Source organism: Populus nigra, chromosome 1 (genome assembly GCF_951802175.1).
Source record: "Populus nigra chromosome 1, ddPopNigr1.1, whole genome shotgun sequence".
NCBI lineage: Eukaryota > Viridiplantae > Streptophyta > Magnoliopsida > Malpighiales > Salicaceae > Populus > Populus nigra.
In genome coordinates this window covers 14,416,611-14,442,618 of record NC_084852.1, presented here as the reverse complement: position 1 = coordinate 14,442,618, position 26,008 = coordinate 14,416,611, and the positions used below count along the sequence as shown (strand labels likewise).

The 26,008-nt window shown below is 32.7% G+C and overlaps 3 protein-coding genes across 4 annotated transcripts; all 3 read left to right on the top strand.

The window, feature by feature from the left end:
* The first annotated feature begins 4,232 nt into the window (after nucleotides 1-4,232).
* On the top strand, nucleotides 4,233-8,651 carry LOC133689239 (high affinity nitrate transporter 2.7). 2 transcript variants are annotated; one of them, XM_062109043.1, is made up of 2 exons: nucleotides 4,233-5,600; nucleotides 6,895-6,980. In XM_062109043.1, exons 1-2 carry the CDS (start codon nucleotides 4,462-4,464, stop codon nucleotides 6,911-6,913), a joined length of 1,158 nt encoding a protein of 385 aa, XP_061965027.1. In that variant the 5' UTR covers nucleotides 4,233-4,461; the 3' UTR covers nucleotides 6,914-6,980. The 2 variants fall into 2 exon arrangements, with proteins under 2 accessions (XP_061965027.1, XP_061965018.1); XM_062109034.1 differs by lacking the exon at nucleotides 6,895-6,980 and adding an exon at nucleotides 8,114-8,651 and having other exon boundaries at nucleotides 4,238-5,600.
* Nucleotides 8,652-10,012: 1,361 nt separating this feature from the next.
* Nucleotides 10,013-16,289, top strand: LOC133681028 (glycosyltransferase BC10). Its single transcript, XM_062104113.1, has 11 exons — nucleotides 10,013-10,582; nucleotides 10,673-10,786; nucleotides 11,099-11,199; nucleotides 11,405-11,476; nucleotides 12,790-12,871; nucleotides 13,013-13,093; nucleotides 13,539-13,577; nucleotides 13,693-13,758; nucleotides 14,521-14,670; nucleotides 15,786-15,914; nucleotides 16,009-16,289. The coding sequence occupies exons 1-11, from the start codon at nucleotides 10,310-10,312 to the stop codon at nucleotides 16,048-16,050; spliced, it is 1,149 nt and encodes a 382-aa protein (XP_061960097.1). The 5' UTR covers nucleotides 10,013-10,309; the 3' UTR covers nucleotides 16,051-16,289.
* Nucleotides 16,290-17,714: 1,425 nt separating this feature from the next.
* On the top strand, nucleotides 17,715-23,118 carry LOC133668533 (uncharacterized). Its single transcript, XM_062088452.1, has 3 exons — nucleotides 17,715-18,205; nucleotides 18,375-18,656; nucleotides 21,754-23,118. The coding sequence occupies exons 1-3, from the start codon at nucleotides 17,891-17,893 to the stop codon at nucleotides 22,804-22,806; spliced, it is 1,650 nt and encodes a 549-aa protein (XP_061944436.1). The 5' UTR covers nucleotides 17,715-17,890; the 3' UTR covers nucleotides 22,807-23,118.
* Nucleotides 23,119-26,008: the final 2,890 nt, after the last annotated feature.

The window sequence follows — 26,008 nt, the reverse complement described above, 5'->3', positions numbered from 1 at the left end:
CAAGTTCAAAGGCTACCTAGACGACTAATAAAAAAACATGGTTTGGCTTTTTTAAAAAAAATCTAGATGACAATTGTTTTTTATTATTAAGATGATGACATATTAAATTGATCTGAACTTCATGATTTAATCCCCCAAACTCACAATATGGATCACAAACTATACTCGCAAAACTTAGCACCGATCAAATATTAAGATGTTTATTTAAGATTATGATAATTTTATAGAAAATAAATTAAAATAAATTATGAAGATCAATTTAAAATTAATGAAACATGAAAAGATGAAATTGAAAAAAAAAATAACAAAGATTGAATCTAATAAAAAAAAGAAGCTCCTTCACTATTTATAGAAGTTGTTTCCACTCTTAGTTAATAGTTAATCCCCCTCCGCTGTACATGCGCTCCACATGTGAGTGCACTCGTGCATGTGTATTATTACCAATATCTAAAAAAATTATTATTATTATTATCTAATTTCTTAATTTTAGTTTAATCCTTATTAAATTTGGATACTTGGAATAAAAGCTTGATCTGAAAAATGGAAAAATTAGAAAAATAATAAAAAAAACCAGAATGATTTTTAATCCTGATATCATGTACTTGGAATAGGAATGGAATTTAAATTTCAATAAGTTTCTTTCTAAAAAGAAAAGAAATAAAAAAACACACTCTGATATAATGGTGATAATATTATTAATTGTTTTCTTTTAGCTATATTGAAGTACATGCCTCTCTTCTTTAAAAAAAATTATTTTAATTATTATAAAATGACATATATATACATATACATAAATCTTGATTTATCAATTTACAAGGAAAACTCCGGCAGAAAACTTGTCCATTGCATAATTAGCGACTGCTGTGATAGGTTGCATGATCCTCTTGTAAGGAACCCATACGAATCTGATCCAGACAGAGCTTTGGTGCATGCATTTTCCTTTGCCTGCATAACACATCTGCTTCAATTTTTTTTATTTGATCTTTCTTCTCCGATTACTTCGACTATCATTTCTGTTTTGACAAATCTACTTTATGTTTACAGGGCCACTTAAGAGAAGGGAGAAAAATGGTTCTAACTGCTGGTGATTTTAAGAATGTGTTTAAGAGTTTGAAAACTATTGTTTTTTAATGTGTTATTTGTTTTGAAATGTATTAAAATAATATTTTTTATTTTAAAAAATTATTTTTAATATAGCACATCAAATTAAATCATCTGAAAATACTAAAAATATATACATTTAAAACAAATAAAAATAAAATTTATTTAAAGACGCCACGCAAGAACAAGCAGGTTCTAAATATAAAACACAGCTATTCATGTGTCGGGGGGGAAGAGGTAGAATAAAGAAATTCCACTCCTAAGGAGGTTCAAACCGTGTGGCTTTGGCCTTGCGATGACCCAACATATATCCAATCATCGCCAAAAACACCTGGACCAAATATGACCTTCACCACAAGGATTTAACGGCTAGCATAGACGGGCATGTGACGCGACACTTGGAAAACATACGGTTCTAACTTTGCTTTTGCCTGGAGAGAGATGAAATGAAAGGACTGTTTTTTTAAAAAAAAAATTAAATTTTTTTTATTTTTTTATTAGAATTAATATCTTTAATATACTAATATTAAAAATAATTTTTTTAAAATAAAAAATATTATTTTAATATATTTTTAAATAAAAAAATATTTTAAAAAATAAGTACAATAATTTCAAATATTTTTAATGTATTTGACGTGAAAATTGCAAAAACATAGTTAGCATCAATGATGCGCTACCAGCCAAGATTCCTAAACCATGAGATACAAGCATTATTACTGGCACAGCAAAAGCCAAATTATTTCCATCCATACGATATTATTCTGGCTGTGATTTCCTCGAGTCTTTCTTCTCTATCATTGTCTCCAGTGTTTTGATTGCCCATTGTTGATTGGGAAACTCTTTACCAGAAGGAAAATTTCCTTTTCTTTTTCCTTTTATATATATATAATTGCTACATTTTAACACTTAACAACGGATATAACTTATTGAGTGTTAGAAAATAATATAAATAAATTTTATTTAATAGTTTAAGTTATTGGATTGAAATAATTTTTTGATATGATATCAAAACCTTGATAACCAAATGATTACGAGTTCGAATTTTATTATTTTTATTTATTTGATAAAAATTAAGTATAAAAACAAAAAAAAAATTGAGATAACCAAAGAGGAAGAGAGGCTACGGTAATAATGAACTCATAAAATATGCTAAATTATGACATGTCAGGAGTTAAATAATAAAAGCACAAAAGCAGTCGAAATTATGGTGTTCTAGTTCTAGAGAAAACAAATCAAAGATGATTTGAATTATCTTAAAGAAAACTATCAGCGTGTTTGGCAGTGTGGTTGCGGGTGCTTTTCAAATAACTTTTCATGCCAAAATGCATGCCAACGATGTTTTTTTATTTTTTAAAAATCATTTTTGACATCAGCACATCAAAACGATCCAAAACGTATAAACCATATTAAATTTTAGTAAAAAAAAAAAACAAAAAATTTTCAAATTTTTTGGGAACGCGGCCGCAGCCGCGTTCCCAAACGGTACCATATGGTTAATAACTTCAACTGTATATATATAAGTTATTACAACCGACAGTGGGTGTTCCAGCGGGACCTTTCTAAAATGACTTAAAGTAATGTCTGCCATTTATTCAACTCACAATCGATGTCCTTTTTAATTGCAAACCGGTTAGGCGGTTACCCCGCGTGCTGTCCTTTTTCTTCCCTTCGAAGATCTATTATCTTGCGTATGAGAGTGATAACTAATCATTTAGCTGTTTAAAGATATTTATGTATTGTTAATATATTTTTTTAAAAAATTTAAATAGTATAGTAATTAATTTGATGTGACTTGATTAATTTAACAAATTCAAAGACCAAGTTAATATATTGGATCGACCCGAGTCAGCTCAAGTTAACATGTAAAATCTGCAACTCAGGTCATGAGACCATAATAACCTCATAAAAAACAAATTAAAAAAAACATATTGAAACTTAATAAAAGGAATAAGAACGAAATAAAAAACTAAAAGAATATGGATTGATATTGAAAAACAAAAAAAAGATAATTGTGCATTTTACCTGGCAGGAGAGAGAAAATAAGGAAAAAGAAAAAGAAACGACTGTCAACTACAATCTGACCACCATACATTGTCATGCGTCATATTATGTGAAAGAGGACACGATAACGCATCCAAAGAGATGATGAAAGGTCAAGTTTGGCAACCAAAAGGCATTACGTGACGCCTGAATGGTGCAAACGCCACCCACTTACTAGAGTGTGCTCAATAACTTTTTTATTTAAAAATTAAAAAGACAACGTAATAATACCAAAACACCTCCATGGCCCTGAAGATTACCCTAAAAACTAGTATGAAAGTATAAAAATACCCATAAATGCAAATCTTATTTTTTGTATTTTCCAAGGCTAAAAACATACTTTAATTGTACATGAATAATGAAAAACAAAAAATACCCTTGTCCAACAACCAAACATATTTTCGATCTTAAAAGCAAAACAATATTTTTACTATTTAAATATTTATAAAAAGTAAAAAATCTCTTGATTAACAACTTTAAGTTTTCTGGACTCTAGAGGTAAAAATAATATTTTTATTATGTAAAAAAATATAAAAGACCTAGACACCACCAAACATAAGTGACAAATGGACTATTGAAAAAGACCAAAACACCCTCACCCTCATAGCATTTTTTTCTCCACTCAAGGGCAAATATATAATTTTACCGTAAAAAAATCACAGAAACCATGTCTGTAGCTACAGTTATAGACAAACCCATGCCCTGTAATTTTCTACTTTAATATGTATAACAAAATGGAAGTATTGAGCTAACAGGTTATGTCAGTCAACCGGTTAGAAGGGGAAAAAAGAAGAAAAAAAAGGTGAGGTCACCACTACCGAAACACATTCACATCGACTCTTGCTTTCACCACGAAGGTATACTTTTTATTGCATGTTTATGTAATTATGATTATTTTTTAAAGTATTTTTAATTTAAAAATATATTTTTTAATTTTTTTAAAATTATTTTTAAAATACAAAAATATACAGGGCTGAATCTACCGAACTAGATACTCCTCCTACCATTTACTTTAGACCACAACCATTTTGTACTAAAAAAATAGGCACAAAATATCCTAGAGGAAAGCAACAAGAGAGCTTTTGGGTAGAATTAAGAGAACACGTAGGGCACAAAATTAACGTCAGACAGACTGCTGTTTAGGAGTAGAGAAATGCTTGAAGAAGGGGACTCTCGCTGGCAAAATTGGCAAATTGAAAACCCCCTTCAATTAATAAAAGGGCTACCAAGTTATGGCTTTAAATTCTAAAACTAACTAGATATTCCTCCTCCTCGTATATGTAAATTCTGTATCCTGGCCACTTGGGATCGATCTCCAATATGGAACCTCAATCCCTGAAACCACAGTCTCCCTTCTCTTTACCAGTGGATTCTGATAATAAAGCTACTGAATTCCGTCCACTCCAAATATCATCCCCCCACATGCGTGCCTTCCACCTCGCATGGCTCTCTCTGTTTTCTTGCTTCTTCTCCACCTTCTCCATCCCTCCACTTTTGCCCATCATCCGTGATGACCTCAAACTCACTGAAACTGATATTGGCAACGCTGGCATCGCCTCCTTTGTCGGTTCCATATTTTCACGCCTTGCCATGGGACCTGCCTGCGACCTGATGGGACCACGTCTTGCCTCCGCTACGCTCTCTCTCGCCACTGCTCCTATTATCATGTCTGCTTCTTTAGTCACATCTCCTACCTGTTTTATTCTCATTCGCTTCGGAGTAGGATTTTCATTAGCCAATTTCGTAGCCAGCCAGTTTTGGATGACCTCCATGTTCTCGCCAAGTGTTGTTGGGCTTGCCAATGGAGTCTCCGCTGGTTGGGCTAACATGGGAGCCGGCGTGGCACAGCTAGTCATGCCACAAATATACTATCTCCTTATCTCCCTGCTGGACCTACCTTTATCCACTGCTTGGCGTGGCTCATTTCTAATCCCTGGACTCTTTCAAGCTGTAACAGCTATAATGGTATTGGCTTATGGCCAAGACCTTCCATCAGGAAGCTACAAAGATTTCAGGAAGGCAATCAAAACGCCAGAAGATAACTTCTCAGAAATGCTTTATAACGGGTTAACAAATTACAGGGGATGGATTCTAGCTTTAACATACGGCTACTGCTTTGGTTCAGAATTGACAACTGATAATATTATTGCACACTACTTTTACGATAGGTTTGGAGTGAATCTTCAGGTTGCAGGAATGATCGCTGCGAGTGTTGGACTGGCGAACTTGTTCTCAAGGCCAATGGGTGGGGCGTTGTCAGATAAGATGGGGAGGAGTTTTGGGATGAGAGGAAGACTGTGGGGCCTGTGGTTGGTGCAGACAGCGGCTGGCTTGCTATGCGTGCTGCTTGGAAGAGTCAATTCGCTGGGGGGTTCCATAGCTGTCCTCTGTATTTTCTCTGTGTTTGTCCAAGCTGCTTCTGGGCTTACGTTCGGGGTTGTCCCTTTCGTTTCCAAAAGGTACGTATAATTTATTTCTCTTCTAAGATTACTAGCCTAGCACACACTAATACAGTTATTTTTTAAATATATATTACTTAAAAATTTATTAAAATAATATTTTTTTTATTTTTTTAAAAATATTTTTATATTTAAATGCACAAAATATCTGAAAATACACAAAAAAATTAATTTTAAATAAAAAATAAAATAAAATTCAATATTTTTATATTTTTAAAATACAAAAACAAATAAATGATTAATATCTTAATCCTCCCATCACCTAAAATACCATCTTTGAAAACTATTCATCACATCAAGAATTGTAATCCTCATTTAAAAATCTTTATATCATTTTAATTTTTAAGGTAGATTATATGTTTATATAAGAAATTAAAGAAAATATACCTTCTAGTGTATATAATAATAAACATCTTAACTAGGTGGTGACCCAGTGGAAGAGCTTGGGATCAAGAGATTTGCTCCCTCTGTGGTCTCAGGTTCGAGCCATGTGGTTGCTCATATGATGGCCACTGAAGGTTTACATGATCGTTAACTTCAGGGCCCGTGAGATTAGTCGAGATGCGCACAAGCTGGCCTGGATAACCACATTAAACTAAAAAAATAATAATAATAAACATCTCGTTATTTACATAATAGCTTGGAATTCAAACGAGTACGTGATTTTATCATTTAAAATTCATATTTTACTTTAATTCGTATATAATACTTTTAATCTAATTAAATAGCATATATATATATAATGATGAGAAGTCTAATTAAATATTGTAAATATAGATATGACAAGTCTAAATATGGCACGTCTACATAAGGAAAGTTTAAGACATGATAGATCTCACCGGATTAAATACATGTAATTAAAATCTTAATCTAACTATTAAATTAAATACGTGAAAATACCTGTATTAATGACATGTGAAAACCAATAATCTTTAAAGCATGTGAACCTGAATATAATAAGATATGTGAATTCTAATAAATCTTAAGGCCCCCGACCCTAAAGAATAAGGCAGGGTTTATTTTGTGAAACATAATTAACTTAACAAAACTCATTAGATTTAATACAAAGAAATAACCCATATTAAAATTATAACGAAAAAGGTGTATACGCTGCTCGATAATTTTAATGTACTTTTTTTTTACTATTAATTTAATCTTTAATTTTATTATAAGAGGAAATATAGTTTTACACCTTAGCCAATAATTTTAATTTAATTTATATAGAATTAATTATATCTCTAAATTTAATTGATTTTTTTTTGTTTCTAATTCACAATTTCCCTCCTCATTATAGGGAGAGCGGGGAATCTTAACTTTAGCCAATACAAATTAGCATAATTTTTTATTATTAATGTGAGTGTTTGAGTCAGGTTGCGTGTATCTTAATTAATCTCATAAGCCTTAAAATTAACGATTATATAAATTTTCAGTGGCTTTAAAATTTGTAAAATTCCAACTAATAACCTCTAAAAAAAACAAATATAAAATTTAATTAATTAAGCTAAACCACTCGCTCAAAGTTAATTATCCCAACTTAATGCTACATGTATTTACTTCAAGGGGACTGATTTAAATATTTACAGAGAAATTAGTATTAGTGGACTTTTCTAGTCTAAAATTCCACGTCGTGTATCATTAAACTATAAATCTATTCACAGGAAAAAAAATCAAATTTATATACTGAATTTGTTAGAATTTTTAGGTGCTTGTTTATTTTTCAAATTGAATGTTATCTCTCTTTAAAAAAAGTAATAATTAATTGATGAAACAATATATAATACAATTTATGCATAGTCATTGAAAGATAGCAATTCAATAAACATATAGCAAAGTTTTGTTTTTTATTTAATATATTGCCATGCTCTAACTTTATATACACGAAGAAGTGAATTAACTCAAATTGATTTGAGTTAATTTAAAATAATATTATTTTAAAATTTTAAAAATTAAACTAAAAATTAAAATGAATTCATTTAAAAAAATTAAAATTAAATAAAAGTTTAACCGCATGAATCAAATCACTGGTTAATTATTTAAGTTAATTAAGTAATATCAAGTTAATTTTTATTTAATTTAATTTGAAACTCAATTTAAACTTAGAAATAAAGTAAACGTGTCGTAAGATGAACCCATTAAACAGAGCTGGACTGAAGAAACTGATATTGATATAGATGTTATACCCATGAAAGTCCCTAGTGTACTTGCTCTCCAAACCTCCTGAACAACAGGTCCCACCGCGCCCATATATACGAACAACTATTTGTACAATTATAGTATTTTCAGCAATGAGTTTATAAAAAAATCTCAAGGAATTGACTTGATGATTAAAGCTTGTTCCCTTTTTATGATCTTGTGGGTTTAAACCTTGAGCTTAATATCCAAAATAATTAATTAAATTCAATGCATCAAGTGTTGACTTTTGTTTCATATATATATATATATATGTATATATAATAGGCACATTAGCGTGATATTTAAATGGTGATCCGTCGAATTTGTATGTATTGTTGCAGGTCGCTGGGAGTGATAGCCGGGATGACAGGAAGCGGGGGGACAGTAGGAGCAGTGGTGACGCAGATGTTACTGTTCTCGGGCTCCAGATTCTCAATGCAGACAAGCATTTCTCTGATGGGCCTCATGATGATCATCTGCACTCTCCCAGTCACCTTCATCTACTTCCCTCGATGGGGTGGCATGTTTTTCGGTCCTTCCTGCAACGCAAGCTCGTCTAGTCCTGAAGAAGATTACCATCTGCTTCACTCGGGATCCGATAAAAAAGAGAGTCTCTAAAATGAGAATACATACATGTTAACTGAATATCATGTAAAAAGCATGTCCATTGTGGTAAGATTAAAGTATTTTACAAAAAAATCATGGTATATATATATATAAAAGTATAAGATCTGATATTGTGAATCAATAGAGTGACTCCTGTGAGAGTCACAAGTATAGGGATGATCTCTTCCTAAAAGTTTCATTAAAGTTTATCCTTCGACTCAACATACTCATTTTAAAAAAGGACATTGCAGTGGAATGTGGTGTATTTTTCCAGAGGTGATTATTTTTGGTTGGTTTGGTTTTTATAAAAAATAAAATAATCAAGCTGATTTTTATTTTTTTAAAAAACTGAAACTGGTTCAAACCGATCGGTTTCGGTTCGATTCGTTTTTAGGACAAAATTCAGTTCAAACCGGTTTGGCTCGGTTTTGGCTTGGTTTTTTTCCGGTTTGGCTTGATTTTTCCTGTTTGGCTCGGTTTTTTTTCCGGTTTGTTCGGTTTCAGGCTTATAAAACCGAAACCAAACCGGTCAGTTTTTTCAAAATTTTAATCAGTTTCTTTTTACGGTTCTGTTTTTTCGGTTTTCTCAGTTTAATCAGTTTGTTTGATTTTTTTGCTCACCCATGATGTTTTTAATATCAATTGAAAATGCTTTTGTACATGGATGCCTTTGTGAGTTAAAAGGTGTGTTTGAGAGTGAGGTAGCAGTTGTTTTTCACTTGGAAATGCATCAAAATAATAATATTATTTATTTTTTTAAAATTATTTTTAATATTAACACATCAAAATGATCTAAAAATACCAAAAAATATTAATTTGAAGTAAATGAAAAAACAAAAATTTTCAAATTTTTTCAAGAGCACTTTTGAAACGCAAAAATAAACAGACTTGAAAGCCAGAACAACTCCAAAATGGCCTCTTCGTTTTGATTATGAATTGATTCAGGGGTGTTTGAGAGTATGGTAGTAATTGCTTTTTCAATGTGTTTTTTTTCGCTCGGAGGTGCATAAAAATAATATATTTTGTTTATTTTTAAAAAATTATTTTTAATATTAGCAAATCAAAATGATTTGAAAACATCAAAAAATATTAATTTGAAGCAAAGAAAAAATAAAAAAAAATTATTTTTTTTAAAACGCTTTTGAAACACAAAAACAAACATGCCCAGCCTATCTTCATTTTTTATTCTCCAAACGGTATCTGCAGCGTTGTTTCGGCACTGTTTGACATTGCGATTTAATTGTATTTTTGAAATTGTTTTAGTTTTAAATTAAATTTTTTTGGTGTTTTTCCATTGTTTTAATATGCTAATGTCAAAAATATTTTTTTTAAAATAAAATTATATTATTTTAATATATTTTTAAATAAAAAATCATTTTAAAAATTAATATCTACTACATTTAAGCCCTTCATTCATATGGGAAAAAAGAAAAAGAAAATGCAAGACTGCTTGGATCAAAACCCATATTATAAGGTGTCTTCAAATATAATCATTGCCCCTATCCACCGAGTTGGTTGTTATGCTTCTCTCAAAAGAAAAAACAAAAAATTATTGCCCTAACAACCGAGTTAATTAAATTAAATTTATTATCATGCAATATCTCATGGTATAACAACGCAATTTGATGGGCAAAAGCGATTCCTAATCCTAAATCGCACGCTATCCTTGGACGCTTCGGAAGGAACCGAACCAAAAGAAATCAATAGTTGGCACTTGACAGTCAGTGCAGCAACTAGAAAACAGAAGGAAAGGGCTTTTTGCCAAGCCAAGTCAAGTCACCCTCATTTCAACTCACCCTTCCTCTCTTCCTCTCCACTGTCATCTCTCTTTCTTTTTTTTTTAAAAAAACCCTATTCCATTCAATGGATCTAATTCAAAATTAGAGCATTTTGATCCTGAGATGGTGGATTGATTGATAGAGAGGAGAGAAATGAAGCAGAGAAAAGCGTCGCATCAGAAATCTGTTTACAATTATAATAAATGGAAGAAGAGGAAGATATTTGTGATGCTATCATTGTTATTATTGCTAGGATTTTGCCTTGTTTTGACTCATAATTCTACTACTACAAATACAACAACAAGTAGAATCCTGACGCTCGCATCTTTGCGCTCTCATTTCATTGTTCAAAAGCCTAAAATTGCCTTTCTCTTTATAGCTCGAAATCGTCTACCTCTTGATATGCTTTGGGATGCTTTCTTTAAGGTATTTTGAATTTCTTTACCTGTTCAAAAGAATTGTTTTAATTTTTAATATCGGTCAGGTTCTTAATATTTTTTTTAATTATTTTTGCAGGGTCAGGAATCTAGATTTTCCATTTTCGTTCACTCTAGGCCTGGGTTTCTGTTCAACAAGGCAAATACGAGATCTGAATATTTCTTAAATCGTCAAGTTAATGATAGTATACAGGTTTCTTTCCATGCCATTCGACCTCACATTTTTAAATTGAATTTTATTATTGTTAATTATTTTTTTTTGCAAATTTGCTGCTGCTTTGTATCAACCAACTACACATAACACACAAAATTCAACAATAGGCTCCTTGTTGCACGACCTTGAAAATAATTTGCGTGCATGTTTGCGGATGTGTATGTGTTGAAGTAGTTGAAAGTCTCATGTCATTTTCGGTGAATTTTGTTAATTTAGCTGGATTTATTCATGTTGGATTAATTCATTTTGAGACTCACGCTGATCTTTTCTTGCTATTGATGTCAAAACCAGGTGGATTGGGGTGAAGCATCGATGATCGAGGCTGAGCGCATATTGCTTAGACATGCACTTGTGGATCCACTGATTGAACGCTTTGTTTTTCTTTCAGACAGGTGAGGCTGAGACTAATGCCAACAGCGGTTTCATGATTTTTACTTAGGTTGCAATTTCCAGTAAAAATATTGCTATCTCTTAAATATACAAGGGATTCTGTTTTGCTTAACTAAGGGCTTTTGGTATCGAGAAATCAATTAAAATCTTTTATTTATTATATATTTTACTACCTAACCATATCTCAGTTACCTGATCTCTTCTCAGCTGCATACCTCTCTACAACTTCAGCTACACATACGACTATATTATGTCCACATCAACTAGTTTTGTAGACAGGTTAGTGGCTGTGCCCCCCATTTTTTTGTATACTTTAGATGCTCTGCAACTGAAATTAATATTATTAGAGGTTATATTTTATAAATATTGTTCTGGTGTCATATATATGAAGAGATAATGTTTCTTTTTTGCATCTGGTGATTTAAAAATTTCGTATGGTTTATGTCTTTCTGAAAAACTTTACTAGAGTTAAGTATTTTGTTGATTCAGAGATGACTTCATATTCTACATCTACCCAAATATCATTTCGTTGAATTGTAATATAAAGGATATCCAGAATACTAGTTAGCTTAACTGCCAATTAGCAGCGTCAGGTATGCAATACAGCATAATGTTAGCATTGAACCAAAGAAGTTTGTTTCTTAAAGAATCCTACACTAAAATATACCTGTATTGATTTTAGCCTGAAATTTTTAACTTTTTGACCTGTTTAGCTGAAGAGTTGCCAAATTAAAATAAAATCAAACCCTGGTTACTATTCATTGCTGAGCATGTTTATTATTTCCAAAGACGACAAATTTATATCTCATGCAGTCAATGGACTGTAAAGGAGATGTTGTAGCTCACAGCTGAGCATAGATGTGAGTATTTGCTTTTCTGCTTCTTTTAGCATTTTAGCATTTTAATATATAGGTTACGTCTTATACTTTCTGACAACGGCAACTGAGGTGCTGTTATCCATATCCCCCTTCATCAATTTAGTTCAGTTGTGCACACAGTTGTCTTCTGTGCTTTAAAAGGTAAGAAACCCTTCTCTAGCATACAAACAGGGGACATGCTTTCTGGAGTGTGTGTAAATGGTGAGGCTTGTCAGTTCTCCAGTTCAACCATACAGATTTAATAGTTTGTGACCTTCTTCTGCCTCTCCCCTCCCATATACTACAGAAATGACAAGATAAAATGGTATTTTGAGGTCCTCATAGACATCAATTCACCACCCTTGTTCGCACCTATATTTACAAGGTTCCTTTCTGTATATATCTTTTACTAACCATGACTTTAGATTTTTTAAAATCTTCAAGTGTTTCCACATGAAACCTAACAGCGAATGTAGTTTTGTTAGCAGGTAATCATGCATTGGAAAATTGTAACATGGATCTTAAATTTTGAGCATTGTTCTTTTAAAAACATTTTTAATAGTAGCTGACATCCTAATTGACTTTGTATTTGTTAGATTACAATAAGTTTTTTTTATTTCTTTTCATCAGATGAAGTGGCCTCGATACTATTAGTACATTTTGAATTGGAAACTTCTAATATCTGTAGTTTATGAATTGGATAATTTTAATGAGCAATTTGAATGCTGGATGCAGCTTTGCTGATACAAAAGAAGGTCGCTACAATCCGAAAATGGCTCCACTTGTTCCTGTTTATAACTGGAGGAAAGGATCTCAGGTAATGGGTCATTTTCAAGGCATGATTGCTTCTTGAGGTTTACATAGACATAAATGCAAAATAATATGAGTTGTTTAACATCATCCATCAAGCAAGCTGTGGACTCTCCAATTCCTGTATTTTTGCCTTTGCTTTTTGCAGTGGGTGGTTCTGACCAGAAAGCATGCAGAAGTTGTAGTGAATGACACTACTGTCTTTCCTATGTTTCAACAGCATTGCAAGGTAATGATGCTTTGTGACCTTTTTGTTCTCGAGAGGCAGCTTTTGTACATGATTGGTGCTTAAGTTAGTGTTACTACATTACTTGTGTGTTACTGGAGAAAGAACAAAAGTTGGCAGCTGTTTAATTTCATTGTATGGATGGCTTGATTTAATAATGATTCCTCGCCAATATGAACATGGATGAATATTCTTTGGTGGCATTTTAGAAACTCAACATGAACTATAATATTAAATTTAACTGTTTACAAGGAAGAAATAGCATGGAAAAGAAATGGGTTGGTTATCTAAGATCTAAGTGCTTACAACTTTTGAGATACCATTAAAAATAATATTTTCTTGTTTGGTTATTTTCTCAAAATTAGTACTTTGATTTTAAGGTTTCTTATTTGTTGGATAACAGTCATTTTCACTTGATTTATGTTGTTGATGCATGAAAATGATGCAGCGAAGATCACTACCTGAGTTTTGGCGGGATCACCCCATTGTAAGTAATCTCCATTACTCTGTTTCTATGTCAAATTAATACTCAAGCACCATTATCTTGATGTTTGTCTGCTTTGAAGAGATAAAGCCTAAGTAGTTTGACTTCTGATGTGCAGCCAGCTGATACATCCATGGAGCATAATTGCATTCCTGATGAACATTATGTCCAGACATTACTGGCTGTAAGATTCATTCTTACTCATCTCTACAGAGCCTTATTATGGACCAAAAACAAGAAAAAAGAAAGAAAAAAATTGGACTTGATTGGATACACAAGTGGCAGGAAGCATTCCACTAGTTAATTATCATTGATAATCTCATTCGAAGAAAACCATAACCCCAAAATTATCTCTATTTTTTATTGTGGACTTTTGTTTTCGCATATAAATTATTTAAGATAGCTTTTATTGATTGATTGGCTGTAGTTTCAATCTACCAGTCAAGTCTAGCTCCAGTCCAGGGAACTTTTTTATTGTATCTTTAAATCTAAATTTTTCAGCATTGATCTTCTGAAAGTAGCTACTGGAGTGAACTTCAGAGAAAATCATTCAGTGCCTGATAATTACTATAAATCTAAAGTTTTTCCAGCATTGATCTCCAGAAAATAGTTGCTGGAGTGAGCTTTGGAAATAAAATAGCCAGTTCCCAATAAATACTGTGAATTTTATGCTTGCGAATTTGATGGTTTTAATTTTTTTCAAGACACCTATATTCAAAAAGACCTTGTGTCAGAAAAATGCGCAACAACTTATTGAATAGTAGCATATGCACTAAGAAGGTCCTGGCATCCTATTCCTGAAACTGCATAGTCCAATAATAAACAGAAGGGGCACGTTGAAGGTTTAGGTTTAGTTGGAACTAAAACTTAAACTGAAAGGTTTAATTAGTACCCCCCCTCCCCACCTCTTTACACAATTCTTACCTTTTTGTTTTTCAAAATTCAGCGAGAGGGCCTTGAAGGAGAAATAACACGAAGATCACTGACACATAGTTCATGGGATCTTTCATCTTCTAAAGACCCTGAACGCCGTGGATGGCATCCTGTTACCTATAAGTTTTCTGATGCTACTCCCACGCTTATACAATCTATTAAGGTATGTTGTATTATTGTTTTTTTGTACATAAAGTTAAGAATACATATGCTCTGTAATTCTTGTCATATGTTTCTGTTTTTCTCATAAATTTCTTATCAAGTCAAAAGGGAGATTATGGTAATTCACTTGTGATGTACTTTATCTCTGATTCAGATCATGTTTTGAACTAAATTTGAACGTCAAATATACCACTAAACTATTGGGGTATTATCAATTTTCTGGTAAAACTATTTTTTGTACTAATTTTACTACTAAACTAGTTTTTACTTCTCAATTAAAGAATTCTATTAGAATCACTAACAGAAAAAAAACAGTACATTTTATATGGAAATATGGACAGAACGGAAAGCCTTAAAAATGGATGGGAGTCCATAATTGAGAATTTCTGAAAGTTTGAGACTAAAATTAATATAAAAAATTATTTGATGGTATTTTTTAGGTTTGCCCAATTTTAAATACCCTAGATACAATTCAACTCCATAAGAAAATTGTATCAATTAGGGCTATCCAGCACATGAATATACCAGTTTTAGTTCATATGATGAAGGAACTAAGATTTACTCTTCTCCGTTGCCTGTGCCACGGCCAGCATGATCTTCATCATCATGCAGTCTTCACTGTTGTGTTTACTGTGCCATCCTGTTTCTGATTTCAGCTTAATCACTGATTCAGCAATATGTATTCATTTGTAGATCCTTCAAAGAAACTTGACATACTCTATCCAAATAAATCGTTTTGCTTTGTTTCCTTGCTGGATTCGCATCAAGAAGTTCTGTATGTTCATGTCCAGGGATAAACTACAAATATTGATGTCAGGCAAATTACCTGCCTTGCTGATTTAGTTTCAAGGAAAAGTAAATATACTATTAAACCTCAATACACGGAATGCACTTCTTTTCTGTATTCAGTATTTTTGTCATGTTAACATCAGAGTTGAAAGGATTTCAAACATAAAATTTATTCCATGTTCCAACTTTCTGATTTGAGTATAATTTTACGCGAGACAAACATTATTCAAGGTGCAAGGCTAGAGCTAGTGCGATCAGAATATTAATAGGTATTATTTGGTTATAAAACGAGGGAGGAAAATTTTTGAGCATCCATGAATTTTGCAGGATATTGACAATATTTATTATGAGACGGAGTACCGAAGAGAATGGTGCAGCAGCAAAGGGAAACCATCCAGATGTTTTCTTTTTGCTAGAAAATTCACTCGTCCAGCTGCTTTCCGCCTTCTTAATATGGTAAGTTTCAATTTTTCCACATTTTATTCTGTGATAAAATATCGACAGCAAATCCCATTTATTTATTTGGTTGTTCATGTTGTCTGTTGGGCAGTCTGTGCTGGGAGCTTTCCGAAAAGCAACAAATAAGTCATGATTCCTGACTATGGTGGAAATGAATAGCTGCTGTAGGTATAGATTAGATAAGACCGGTTAGTCGCTTAGTCCTTTTTACCTGCAAGGGAAAACGTAAGGGAGGGAGAGCTGTAAATTAGTGGGAAAGAGGGAAATATTCCCTTAAAAAAGATACTACAAAAACAAACTCCAATACGTATGGTGTATATTTTCTCTTTTTTTTTTCTTTTCATATTCATAAATAAAGAATGAAATGTCGTATTTGCTTTGTTGTGCATGAATTTATTTCTATAATTCTGAGGATTTTTTACGGAAAGTATTAACTGACTGAGTGGCCATTCTGATGAGGGGGCTAATAAAAAAGTAGTTTTTTTTTTTTTTTTAAGATCAGTCGAAAAAATAAAGAAACAAACCATGAGATTTATTAATTAACTGTGACGCCTTAATTGTGATCTTTTTTACAAAGCACTATGGAATTAGATTTCAATAGTGGGTCCCCCCCCCCTCACATCCACGCTCTTAGATGTACGTTATACATCACACCGTATACAAACCCATCACACCAAGTATATAACCCAACGCCACATTATGTGCATACCTATCACACTAAGTACATAACCCACCATTACACCTTGTTCATATATCACATTTCATAATAAATGTGAGGATGCAAGCACACATGCTTTATAAATACTTTATAAAATATATTTATATCAACTACTCATAGTTATACAACAAGTATGCAAATTGTAGTCTTAAAGGATAAAAAAATAGCAGTGAAAAAAATAAGGACTAAATTGAATACAAAAATATAAATTAAGTAAAATGCTCTAAGATATAATTGAAAAAGAAATAAACTTCAAAAAGCATTTAAATCAACATATATAGAAATAAAAAGAATGAGAGGTTAAAATAAATACAATCTAGAGAACATAATTGAATCTTGGTTAGACCAACATAAATCCTGACCTATTGGAAATGCAACCATACACACCACTCTATTGGTTGCGCTACCATTGAACGTTTTGGAAGACATGGCGGTTGGATGTTTTTGGCAGCCATACGATATTTCACATGCCGCCCAAAAGGCACAAGTAACATTTACTTCTTTGCACGTGTGTTGTACAAGCCAACAATTTATTAATATTTTATATTTGTAAACAAATGAATTGCTCTTCATTCAAATTGATCATAACTAAAAAAACCATAACCATGATGAAAAATATGATTTTTTCCCTAGACATCAATTAATTTTTTTTGCTTTTAAATACAATGTAATCATTTAACTATGCTACAAAAACAAAAAGACCGAAAAACCCCTGGACTTCAAAGCTAAAAAATTACTTTTAAAAGTATTTAAGTACTTTTACTATTTTGAAAAAATAAAAGACTTAAATGCTCCTATATGCTAGTTTATTTTTGTATTTAAAGGGTAAAATTAGTTATTTTACCATGAAAAAAATATAAAAATAGCAAGCTACCCCTTTCAATCTTGGAAATGCCGATGGAGCCTTTTAAAGACTATTTTGCCCCCAATACTAACTTTTTTTTTTTTGGGTGGCTGTTATAAAGGAGGTAATTAATAAAGATATGGGTCCAAGTCCGTGATCATTAATAAAAAGCAAAAAAGCAGAAAGCCCATAACAGCCTATAGCAGCAGCCCAAACCCCACAACTCTCGAAACAAGAAGAAGAAAGATGATGATGAGAATTGAGAAGAAGAGTCCAGACGAAGGAAACTAAGTGCGAATTGGTATTTCATTCACAGGCAGCACCCACCCCAAACAAAAATTAGAACTTCAAGTTCATAGATACATCCCCTGCCTTGTTTCGCATCCTCTCCATAAACTATACTCCGATGAGATGAATTCTTCGCAGTTTATGGACAAACAAATAATGGATTTGACTTCTTCATCATCAACAACTCAATCGCTGGCCCTGAGTTCTTCTCCAAAAATAATCAATAGCAGCAGCAAAGACTTCATTGATCTAATGAATCATCCTCCACCTCCTCCTCCGCAAGATGATTCACAATCTCATATTAATAATAATGATCTCGATGATGGAATTAAGAGGGAAGAGATCGTTGCTAGCTATGATTTCCAGCCTATTCGCCCTGTCTTCGATCCCGTCGCCGCTGATTCTAACTCTATCTCCTCATCCGCCTCTCCTCTCAGAGTAAGCCTCCGTCTGCTCTTAGGGTTTTTTACTGCTGTTTGGTTGCTTAGGATTTTAGTTTTTGGTTTTTTGAGGGATTGGGAATTTTTCTAAAAATAAAATAAAATTAAGTTTCTTCAGATCAGCTTTCTTTTCACATGGTGTTGCTATTTTCTGTCTGTTGTCCCAGAATTATGATTCTCTGGACTCAATGGAACCAGCGAAAGTCGTTATGGAAAAGGATCGGAGTGTTTTTGATGCTGCTTCGATTATATCTGAAATTGATAGAACAATGAACAAATTCTCTGATAATTTGCTGCATGCTTTAGAAGGTGTTAGTGCTCGACTAACACAGTTGGAGAGCAGAACCAGACACCTCGAGAATTCTGTAGATGATTTGAAACTGTCTGTTGGGAACAATCATGAGAGCACTCAAGGGAATATGAGACACCTCCACAACATTCTCAGGGAGGTACCTACCTTCTTCCTCTTCCCTTTAATGTTCTTTTTTTTATTAAGCATCTTCTATGATCGTTAGTCGATATCAAACTCACTTTTGTTATAGGTTTAGGGGATGAATATATAGGATGGGTGATGCTTTTTGAAACCCACAACCCACTTCACTCAACACTGTTAACATCCCTCCTCCTAGAGATCTGTTTTTTTTTTTTAATCGATAGCTCTTTATGTTTTTTCAAACTGAGATGCGGTATTGAGTTTCTTAGAACAACAAGATCATTTATACTTATTAGTTTCTGATTAAAAAAATGGGGAGTTAAACAGGAGTTAGTAAGAAGCCTGGTGGTTTCTTTTGAAACTGTCTCGTCCCTCCTTTTCCTGTGAGAGTCAGGACTTTGACCAGGATTGTGTATATACAAGCTAGGTTACTGAATCAGCAAATCAATGTGGATGATATGGTAAAGAAATGAAAGGGGAAAACTATACGCTTGTATATCCAACTTCCTTTCCTTGAACTCTCATTGAAGCTCCTAGATTTCAATCAGGATAAGTGATTAAGAATTCTGGGCAAAATACAGTAAATGACCATCAAATCTACTCAGTAGCATCCCTTTTCATGGTAACAACAGACAATCTTCTGATACAAGCATTGAATGTATATTGGAAGAAATTGCTCTTAATTTGCCTTGGGTTCTTAATTATTCAAAGAACAATAATGCATATGAGCTTGGTGCTCACCCTCATATTTTGGTTACCTAGAGACAACTTTTGGTTAAGATTTAGGCTCTTAAAATTTGGGATATTAATATGATAGGATGAATAGTATTGATAGTGTCACAAGGACTCTGGTTCTCCACCTATGCAATTTCCATGGTGAACACACCACTGAGATCATTAAACAGAGAGCAGATGCATTTTAGTGAAACTTCTGCATATGACCTATGTTTTTACATGGATGAAATTGTTTTGTGTATTCTTCCTCAAGTTCTCGAGGAAGCACGTGGTTCAGCTCTCCAGAACCATAGGTCATGTTTAATTGTGGAGAATTTTCATTTGTTCTGGAAAACAATTTCAGAAATACAGAAAACAGCATGTTTATCAATTACTTTCTTCTTGGAAATGGTTATACTTTTAGATTCCTAGAAAGAAAGTTGTATTTCAAATTCTCCCCTGTAGAAAACAAGGGTTGTTTGATCGCATATCATGCATCTTTTTCATTCATTATTTTAAAAACAATCCAAACCAAGTCTGCGCTTTCTGTTTTAGAAAATTATTAGTTAATAACTCACTTTCTTAGAGAAATGATTTTAGTATCAATGAAATTGGAAATTATTTTCAGAAAGTCGGCACAGGCCTTACCTTATTGTTTCTTTTTTTGGGTCCAGTTATTAGAGTTTAATGTATAAAAATAATTAAGTATTCAGGGGTGTGGCAGAATATGCTACTGCTAAATATATAATGGCCAAATCACCAAAATATGTCAAATAGTATCCAACATAACTAGCTTAATCTCTTCTTATGGGATTACTGATCCAATCGTTGCATAGATTTTGAGATATCTAGCTGTAAAATTATTAGAGTGCTCCAGCAATCTATCTTGTGTACTGTAACTTCAGTGGTTCTTGGTGCATTTTTTTTCCGAATAATCTTATATTATAAGAATAGGTTCTCATGCTCTTGCATGAATGAATTATCCATGATTTTTAAAATATTTACCACATGTTCCATTGTGAGTGTATAAGAACCTTCTCTTAAAATATAGCATTGTTCCTGTTTTATTTTTCTTCTCTAATAAAAAAGGGTCTCAACTCTTTCACCTTACCTTATCTGTAATGAATTAAACCTCACCAGCTATTCACCCAACAGGCTATGCTGAAGTAGCTGGAGGTTTTTAGACACTTTATTCTGTTAGAAAAATTCTTAATCCTTAAGGGAAAATCCAAAACATTTAGTTATAAACTTTTGCTATCTTCCTTAGTTAATTACTTGACAAGGGTGCCACTTTTGAGTTGAAATTATTTTAGCTGTAAATAATCTATTATGTTTAAGAGAACTCTTTGTAAATAATCTTCACTTAATTTTTTTTCGAAGAGTTCTGAGTGGACTCCTTCCCCTCCGACACCTTCTGTTTTGCCACTACAAAATAAAAATAATACTGAAGGTACACAACTGCACATCATTTATTTTTTCCTTTTTATAAAAAAAAAACCCAACCTCTTTAATCATTTTTTATTGACTCCGACTAAGTAGAAACCCATGGTCTCATTCACTGGCACCTAGAGGCTTCTAGCCCTGCACAATGTAATATCTGATGGTTAACAGTTTCGGTTTTGCATGAATTAAACGATTGGCTTGACTAATATTTTACCTCTTTTTTGATATTAGCTACTGTCAAAATCTTTGCCTAAGCTGCTATCTATGCCAAAAAAAAAAAAAAAAACAAACAAAAACACAGTCACTGTCACAGTCAGACACTTTGTGAGGCAGTCTGCCTTCAGGGTACTAGAATTTACATCAAAACCTACTATAAGATTTAATGGTGAACTTTCCACCCTCTGGTTTCGTTTGGTACAAAATTTGTGTAAACTCATTGAAGGTAAATCGTGACTGGAGAAAATGAGAAAATTGATTTAACATATTATTGATGACAAGAAAGAGAAATAAATTATTTAAGTGTACTTTTCTAGATAAAATGGAGGAGAGAGGAAGTAAAAAAATGTTAAGTTGGAGGTAAAAATTTTCTCCATCCATCCATGCCCCACTTTTGCGCCTTTTTGGGGGTAATTGTTACCCACCCATAATATTGTTTATATCAAACACATAATTATCACGCAGGTAATTTTTAAGGCATTATCCTCTTACAAACATCTCCGAATTGAGGCAAGCTTGTAATATTTCTCTCATTAGCCTTCATACTGTGAAACAATTCCAAGAATTGATGAGTGGAGTTTTATCCACTAAATTTCATTAAATGTTGAAATTTTCTCAAACTCTCTAAAGCAGTTTTCCATGTTCTATGTAGAATTCTGTTCATAAATGGATACTAGATTATATTGCTTTATTGATCACCATGTTGTGTGTGATTAATGTTTCCCATCAATCATTGCCAGGTGCAAACAGGTGTACAGGTTTTAAAGGACAAGCAGGAAATGCTGGAGTCTCAGCTGCAGCTCACTAAGTTGCAAGTGTCGAAGGCAGATCAGCAACAATTGGAAACTCAATCCACTGGGCAAATGGATGCAGCGCAGCAAGGAGCATCTGCTCCTCAATCTCACCAACTTCCTCCCCTCACTTTTCCTCAATCAGTCCCTTCTGTCTCTTTTCCTCCTTCTGTCCCTCCTCCTATTCCCCAGCAGAACATGTTACCTCCAGCTCCACTTTCAAATCAGTTTCCACAGAACCAGATTCCTCCCGTCCCTCAGCAAGACCCTTACTATTCTCCACCTGGTCAACCTCAAGAACCACCAAATCCCCAATATCAGGTACCATCATCCCAGCAGCTGCAGCCTTCTCCTGCAGCACCACCAAACCAACCATATCATACACCTCAACCACAGTATTCCCAGCCACCTCAGCCTCATCAACCTCAACCTCCACTTGCTCGCCATCCTGAAGAGACTCCTTTCATCCCCCATCAGAGCTACCCACCCAGCCTTCGCCCGCTATCTACTCAGCCACCTAGTGGGGCTCCTCCTCAGCCATATTATGGATCTCCTTCCAATATGTATGAACCACCAACTAGTAGACCCAGTTCAGGGTTTTCTGCTGGATACGGGCCACCTTCTGGGTCTACTGAACCATATCCTTATGGTGGATCACCTTCTCAGTATGGTAGCAGCCCCACAATGAAACAGCAGCAACCTGTCATGTCTCAGAGTGGTGGAAGTGGATTTGCCCAGCTTCCAACTGCTCGGATATTACCACAGGCATTGCCTACCGCTTCTGGGATTGGTAGTGGGCCAGGCTCTTCTGGAACTGGGAACAGGGTTCCCCTTGATGACGTGGTTGACAAAGTGACGAGCATGGGATTTCCAAGGGAACATGTCGAAGCTACAGTGCGAAAGCTGACAGAGAATGGCCAGTCAGTTGACCTGAATATAGTATTGGATAAGCTTATGAATGATGGAGATGTGCAGCCCCAGAGAGGATGGTTTGGCCGGTAGCCTATTTTTGCTTCGTACTGATGTATAGAATTGTCAGTTGCTTTGCCTAGAAAGATTATATACCTGGAGAACAGGGGGATTTGTCCTGGGCTTCTTTGCTTTCTATCCTTTCCCCCCCTAGTTGGTTGTTTTGAAGTCTGATTCATTCTTGCGTGTCTAGCTCTGATTTGTGACTAGCCTCTTTTTATCTCGGTTGTATAATTTGTGTGGCTAGTCAAGTTTTTCTTTCGTTGAGATCATACTGTCCAAACCTTTCTTTAACTTTATATTTTTTTTGAGAATGAGTACCTCAATTTTCAATTCTGGATTGAACTTTTCTCCGACTATTTCTATTTAAAATTGGGTGTTTTCTTCAATTTTAACGCAGCTAAAAACGTCCCAAAACTTTAAGGAAGCTTTCCCTTCTTTTTCCCCCCTCCAAAACTTGTATTTTCCCTTCTAAATGTAAGGAAACTAGTATTAAAGGGGAAAAAAAAAGCGTTTATAAGTTTTAGGATGTCTTTAGCTATTAGGAATGTCGTGCTCTGCTACGAAGATATTGCTAGTATTTTTTTTTTCTAAGTGGAAAAAAAAAACCTTGTGGAAATTGATATGTAATGATTTGGTTGATTTCACGGGTTTAAAATTAATCTGAATAACTTGTAAAAATATAGTTTGATTAAAAAAAATTTAAAATGATATTTTTTAAAGTATTAAGATAATAATATATTAAATTGATTTGAGTCAACTTCGTTAACATGTCAAATTCATGACCTGAGTTATAAAATTATTATTTTTTAATCTTATTTTTCAACATATTTGAGTAATATGTCAAACTCATAACCCAGGTCATGTGACCGAGATAACCTTATAAAAAAAAATAAAAAAACCTACCTGATTTAACCCGAGTTAAAATGCTAAATTCACGACTATAATCTTGAGACTTAGATAATCCAATAGAGAGTAAATCAAAATAAATTATGAAGTTTAATTCTTAATTAACTATGTTATATCCAATGTTGAACGATGAAATTTGTAAGAAAATTAATTAAAAAAATGACATAAAAAATGAGCCAAGTCAACCCGGGTTAACCCGTTAAACACTATTCATAGGTCATAGGACTAAAATAACCTAATCAAAATAAATCATGAAACTTAATTCTTAAAAAACACAATATTAATTGACGAGATGGGGGGGATTATAAAAGGAAAAGAAACTTAGTCAATTAAGTTAACTCGCCAAACTCGTAAATCAAATAAAAAGTAAATTTAATATTGAAGGATTCATGAACATGGTCATGAAACTGAGATAACCTCTTAAAAAATTTAACCAAAGTTAAAGTGCCAAAACCCAAGAACCTGATCATAAGACCAAGATATTCTTATAGAAATCAAATAAAAATAGATTATGAAACTCAATTCTCAACCTATCCAATATTAAATAAATAAATTGGAAAAAAATCCAATTAGAAAAAAGAACACAAAAAATAACCCGAATAAACTCGGATTAACCCATTAAACACCATTCTCGAGTAATGAGGTCGGAATAATCTAATAGAAAACAAACAAAGCAAATTATGAATCTTAATTTCTAATCAACTCAATATTAAAGGATGAAATTAGAGAAAAAATTAATAATAAAAAAAAAACTGAGTCAACTAGGTTAACCTACCAAACTCGAGATTCGTGTCATGAGAATGAGATAACCTAATAAAAAAATAAATATAATATTAAATAATGATTAAAAAAAACATTGATTTTTTTTAAAACCCCTCCTCTTTTAGGGTTTTTTTTTTTAATATGAAAACATGGTAAAATAAAGAGAGGTACAGCTCGAAATTAGAAATCAAAGGCTGATGCTTAAATAATCTAAAGTTTGGTGGAGGTTTTAACCATTTAGCTATATTTCACAGGATTATTTGCTAGCCAACTATTAAGTATTAACTATCTCACCGACATGAATTTGTTAGTGGGATATAATTTAATTTTTATAATATGTAATATGGTGAATAACACATTATTATTTTTCACTCAGAAATCTTGGCAATCAAAATGTCAAAAGGCGTAAAAATTAGAAAATAAGTTGTAACCTAATTTTATAGATATTATATACCATAATTGGTTTTTAAAAGTTTTTAAGTAAAAGATTAGTTATGTTAAAGAGAAAATAAAAATCACCTTAAAATATCTTATCTAAAATAAACTATATTGTTATTTGGTTTTATAATAAAAATATTTATTATACATACAAGCTAATATTTTATCTAAATTAAATACTTATATTTATTTGAAGGTAAAAAGTTTTAGAATAATAATGTGAGATAGAGGCTTGACAATGATGCTCAATCCTCACTTTTAGATTATAGGGTGAGATTTGAAATAATATCAAATAGAAACACAAGTTTTTAATTGTTTCCATTCATTATTCAATTTATATTAATCCACCATAAATTAATTATTTCACCAAGCATGATGACCATAAATATTTCCACTAATTCAATTAATATAAACATCATAATTAAATGTGAAAAGAAAATCATGAATATATTATGAATTTATTCAAAACAACATCAACATATGTTTTCAATTCGAGATTCAACAAACAAATCTCAAATTGTTTTAAAAATAAATAAATCATATATTAGGATTCATAATTGACCTTTATTAGTTGTTGGATTTGGTTGGAATTGGACCAGAAAGGCAAGAACAATGAGAAACAATGTTGAAAAAAAATGTTGACTTGCATTGTTCGTGTAATGAATGATAGTTTTGCTTGTGAGATTTTATTGCACGTGTCGGTAGGGTAGAGTGGCATGTGGACCACTATGTAGTGTGCACAACTCCTCCTTCTTAGTGGTACCACCTCCACTAGAGCTAGGAGATAGGAGGCTGGAAAGTTGCTCTTATTGTTGATTTTTTTGTGTTGTCTTTCTATAACTTTGGGAGGCCAGGTATTTTTGTGTTTTTGTTATTCCGTTGTTTTTTTTTGTTGCTTGCTTAGGTTTTTCTTTGCAAGAGTATCACTTTTCAATCTCGGTGTATATCTTTTTTCTGTCTAAATGTTTTCTATTTATATTATCTAGGATCCTTTGCAAAAAAAAAAAAAAAACTAAACTAAAAAAATAAAGCTAGGTAATTTAGATTATTTCCTTATTGGTCATGGATTTATAATTAATTAAATTTCTCTTCTTAATATATACGATCTCTTTCCTATAATTTTTCC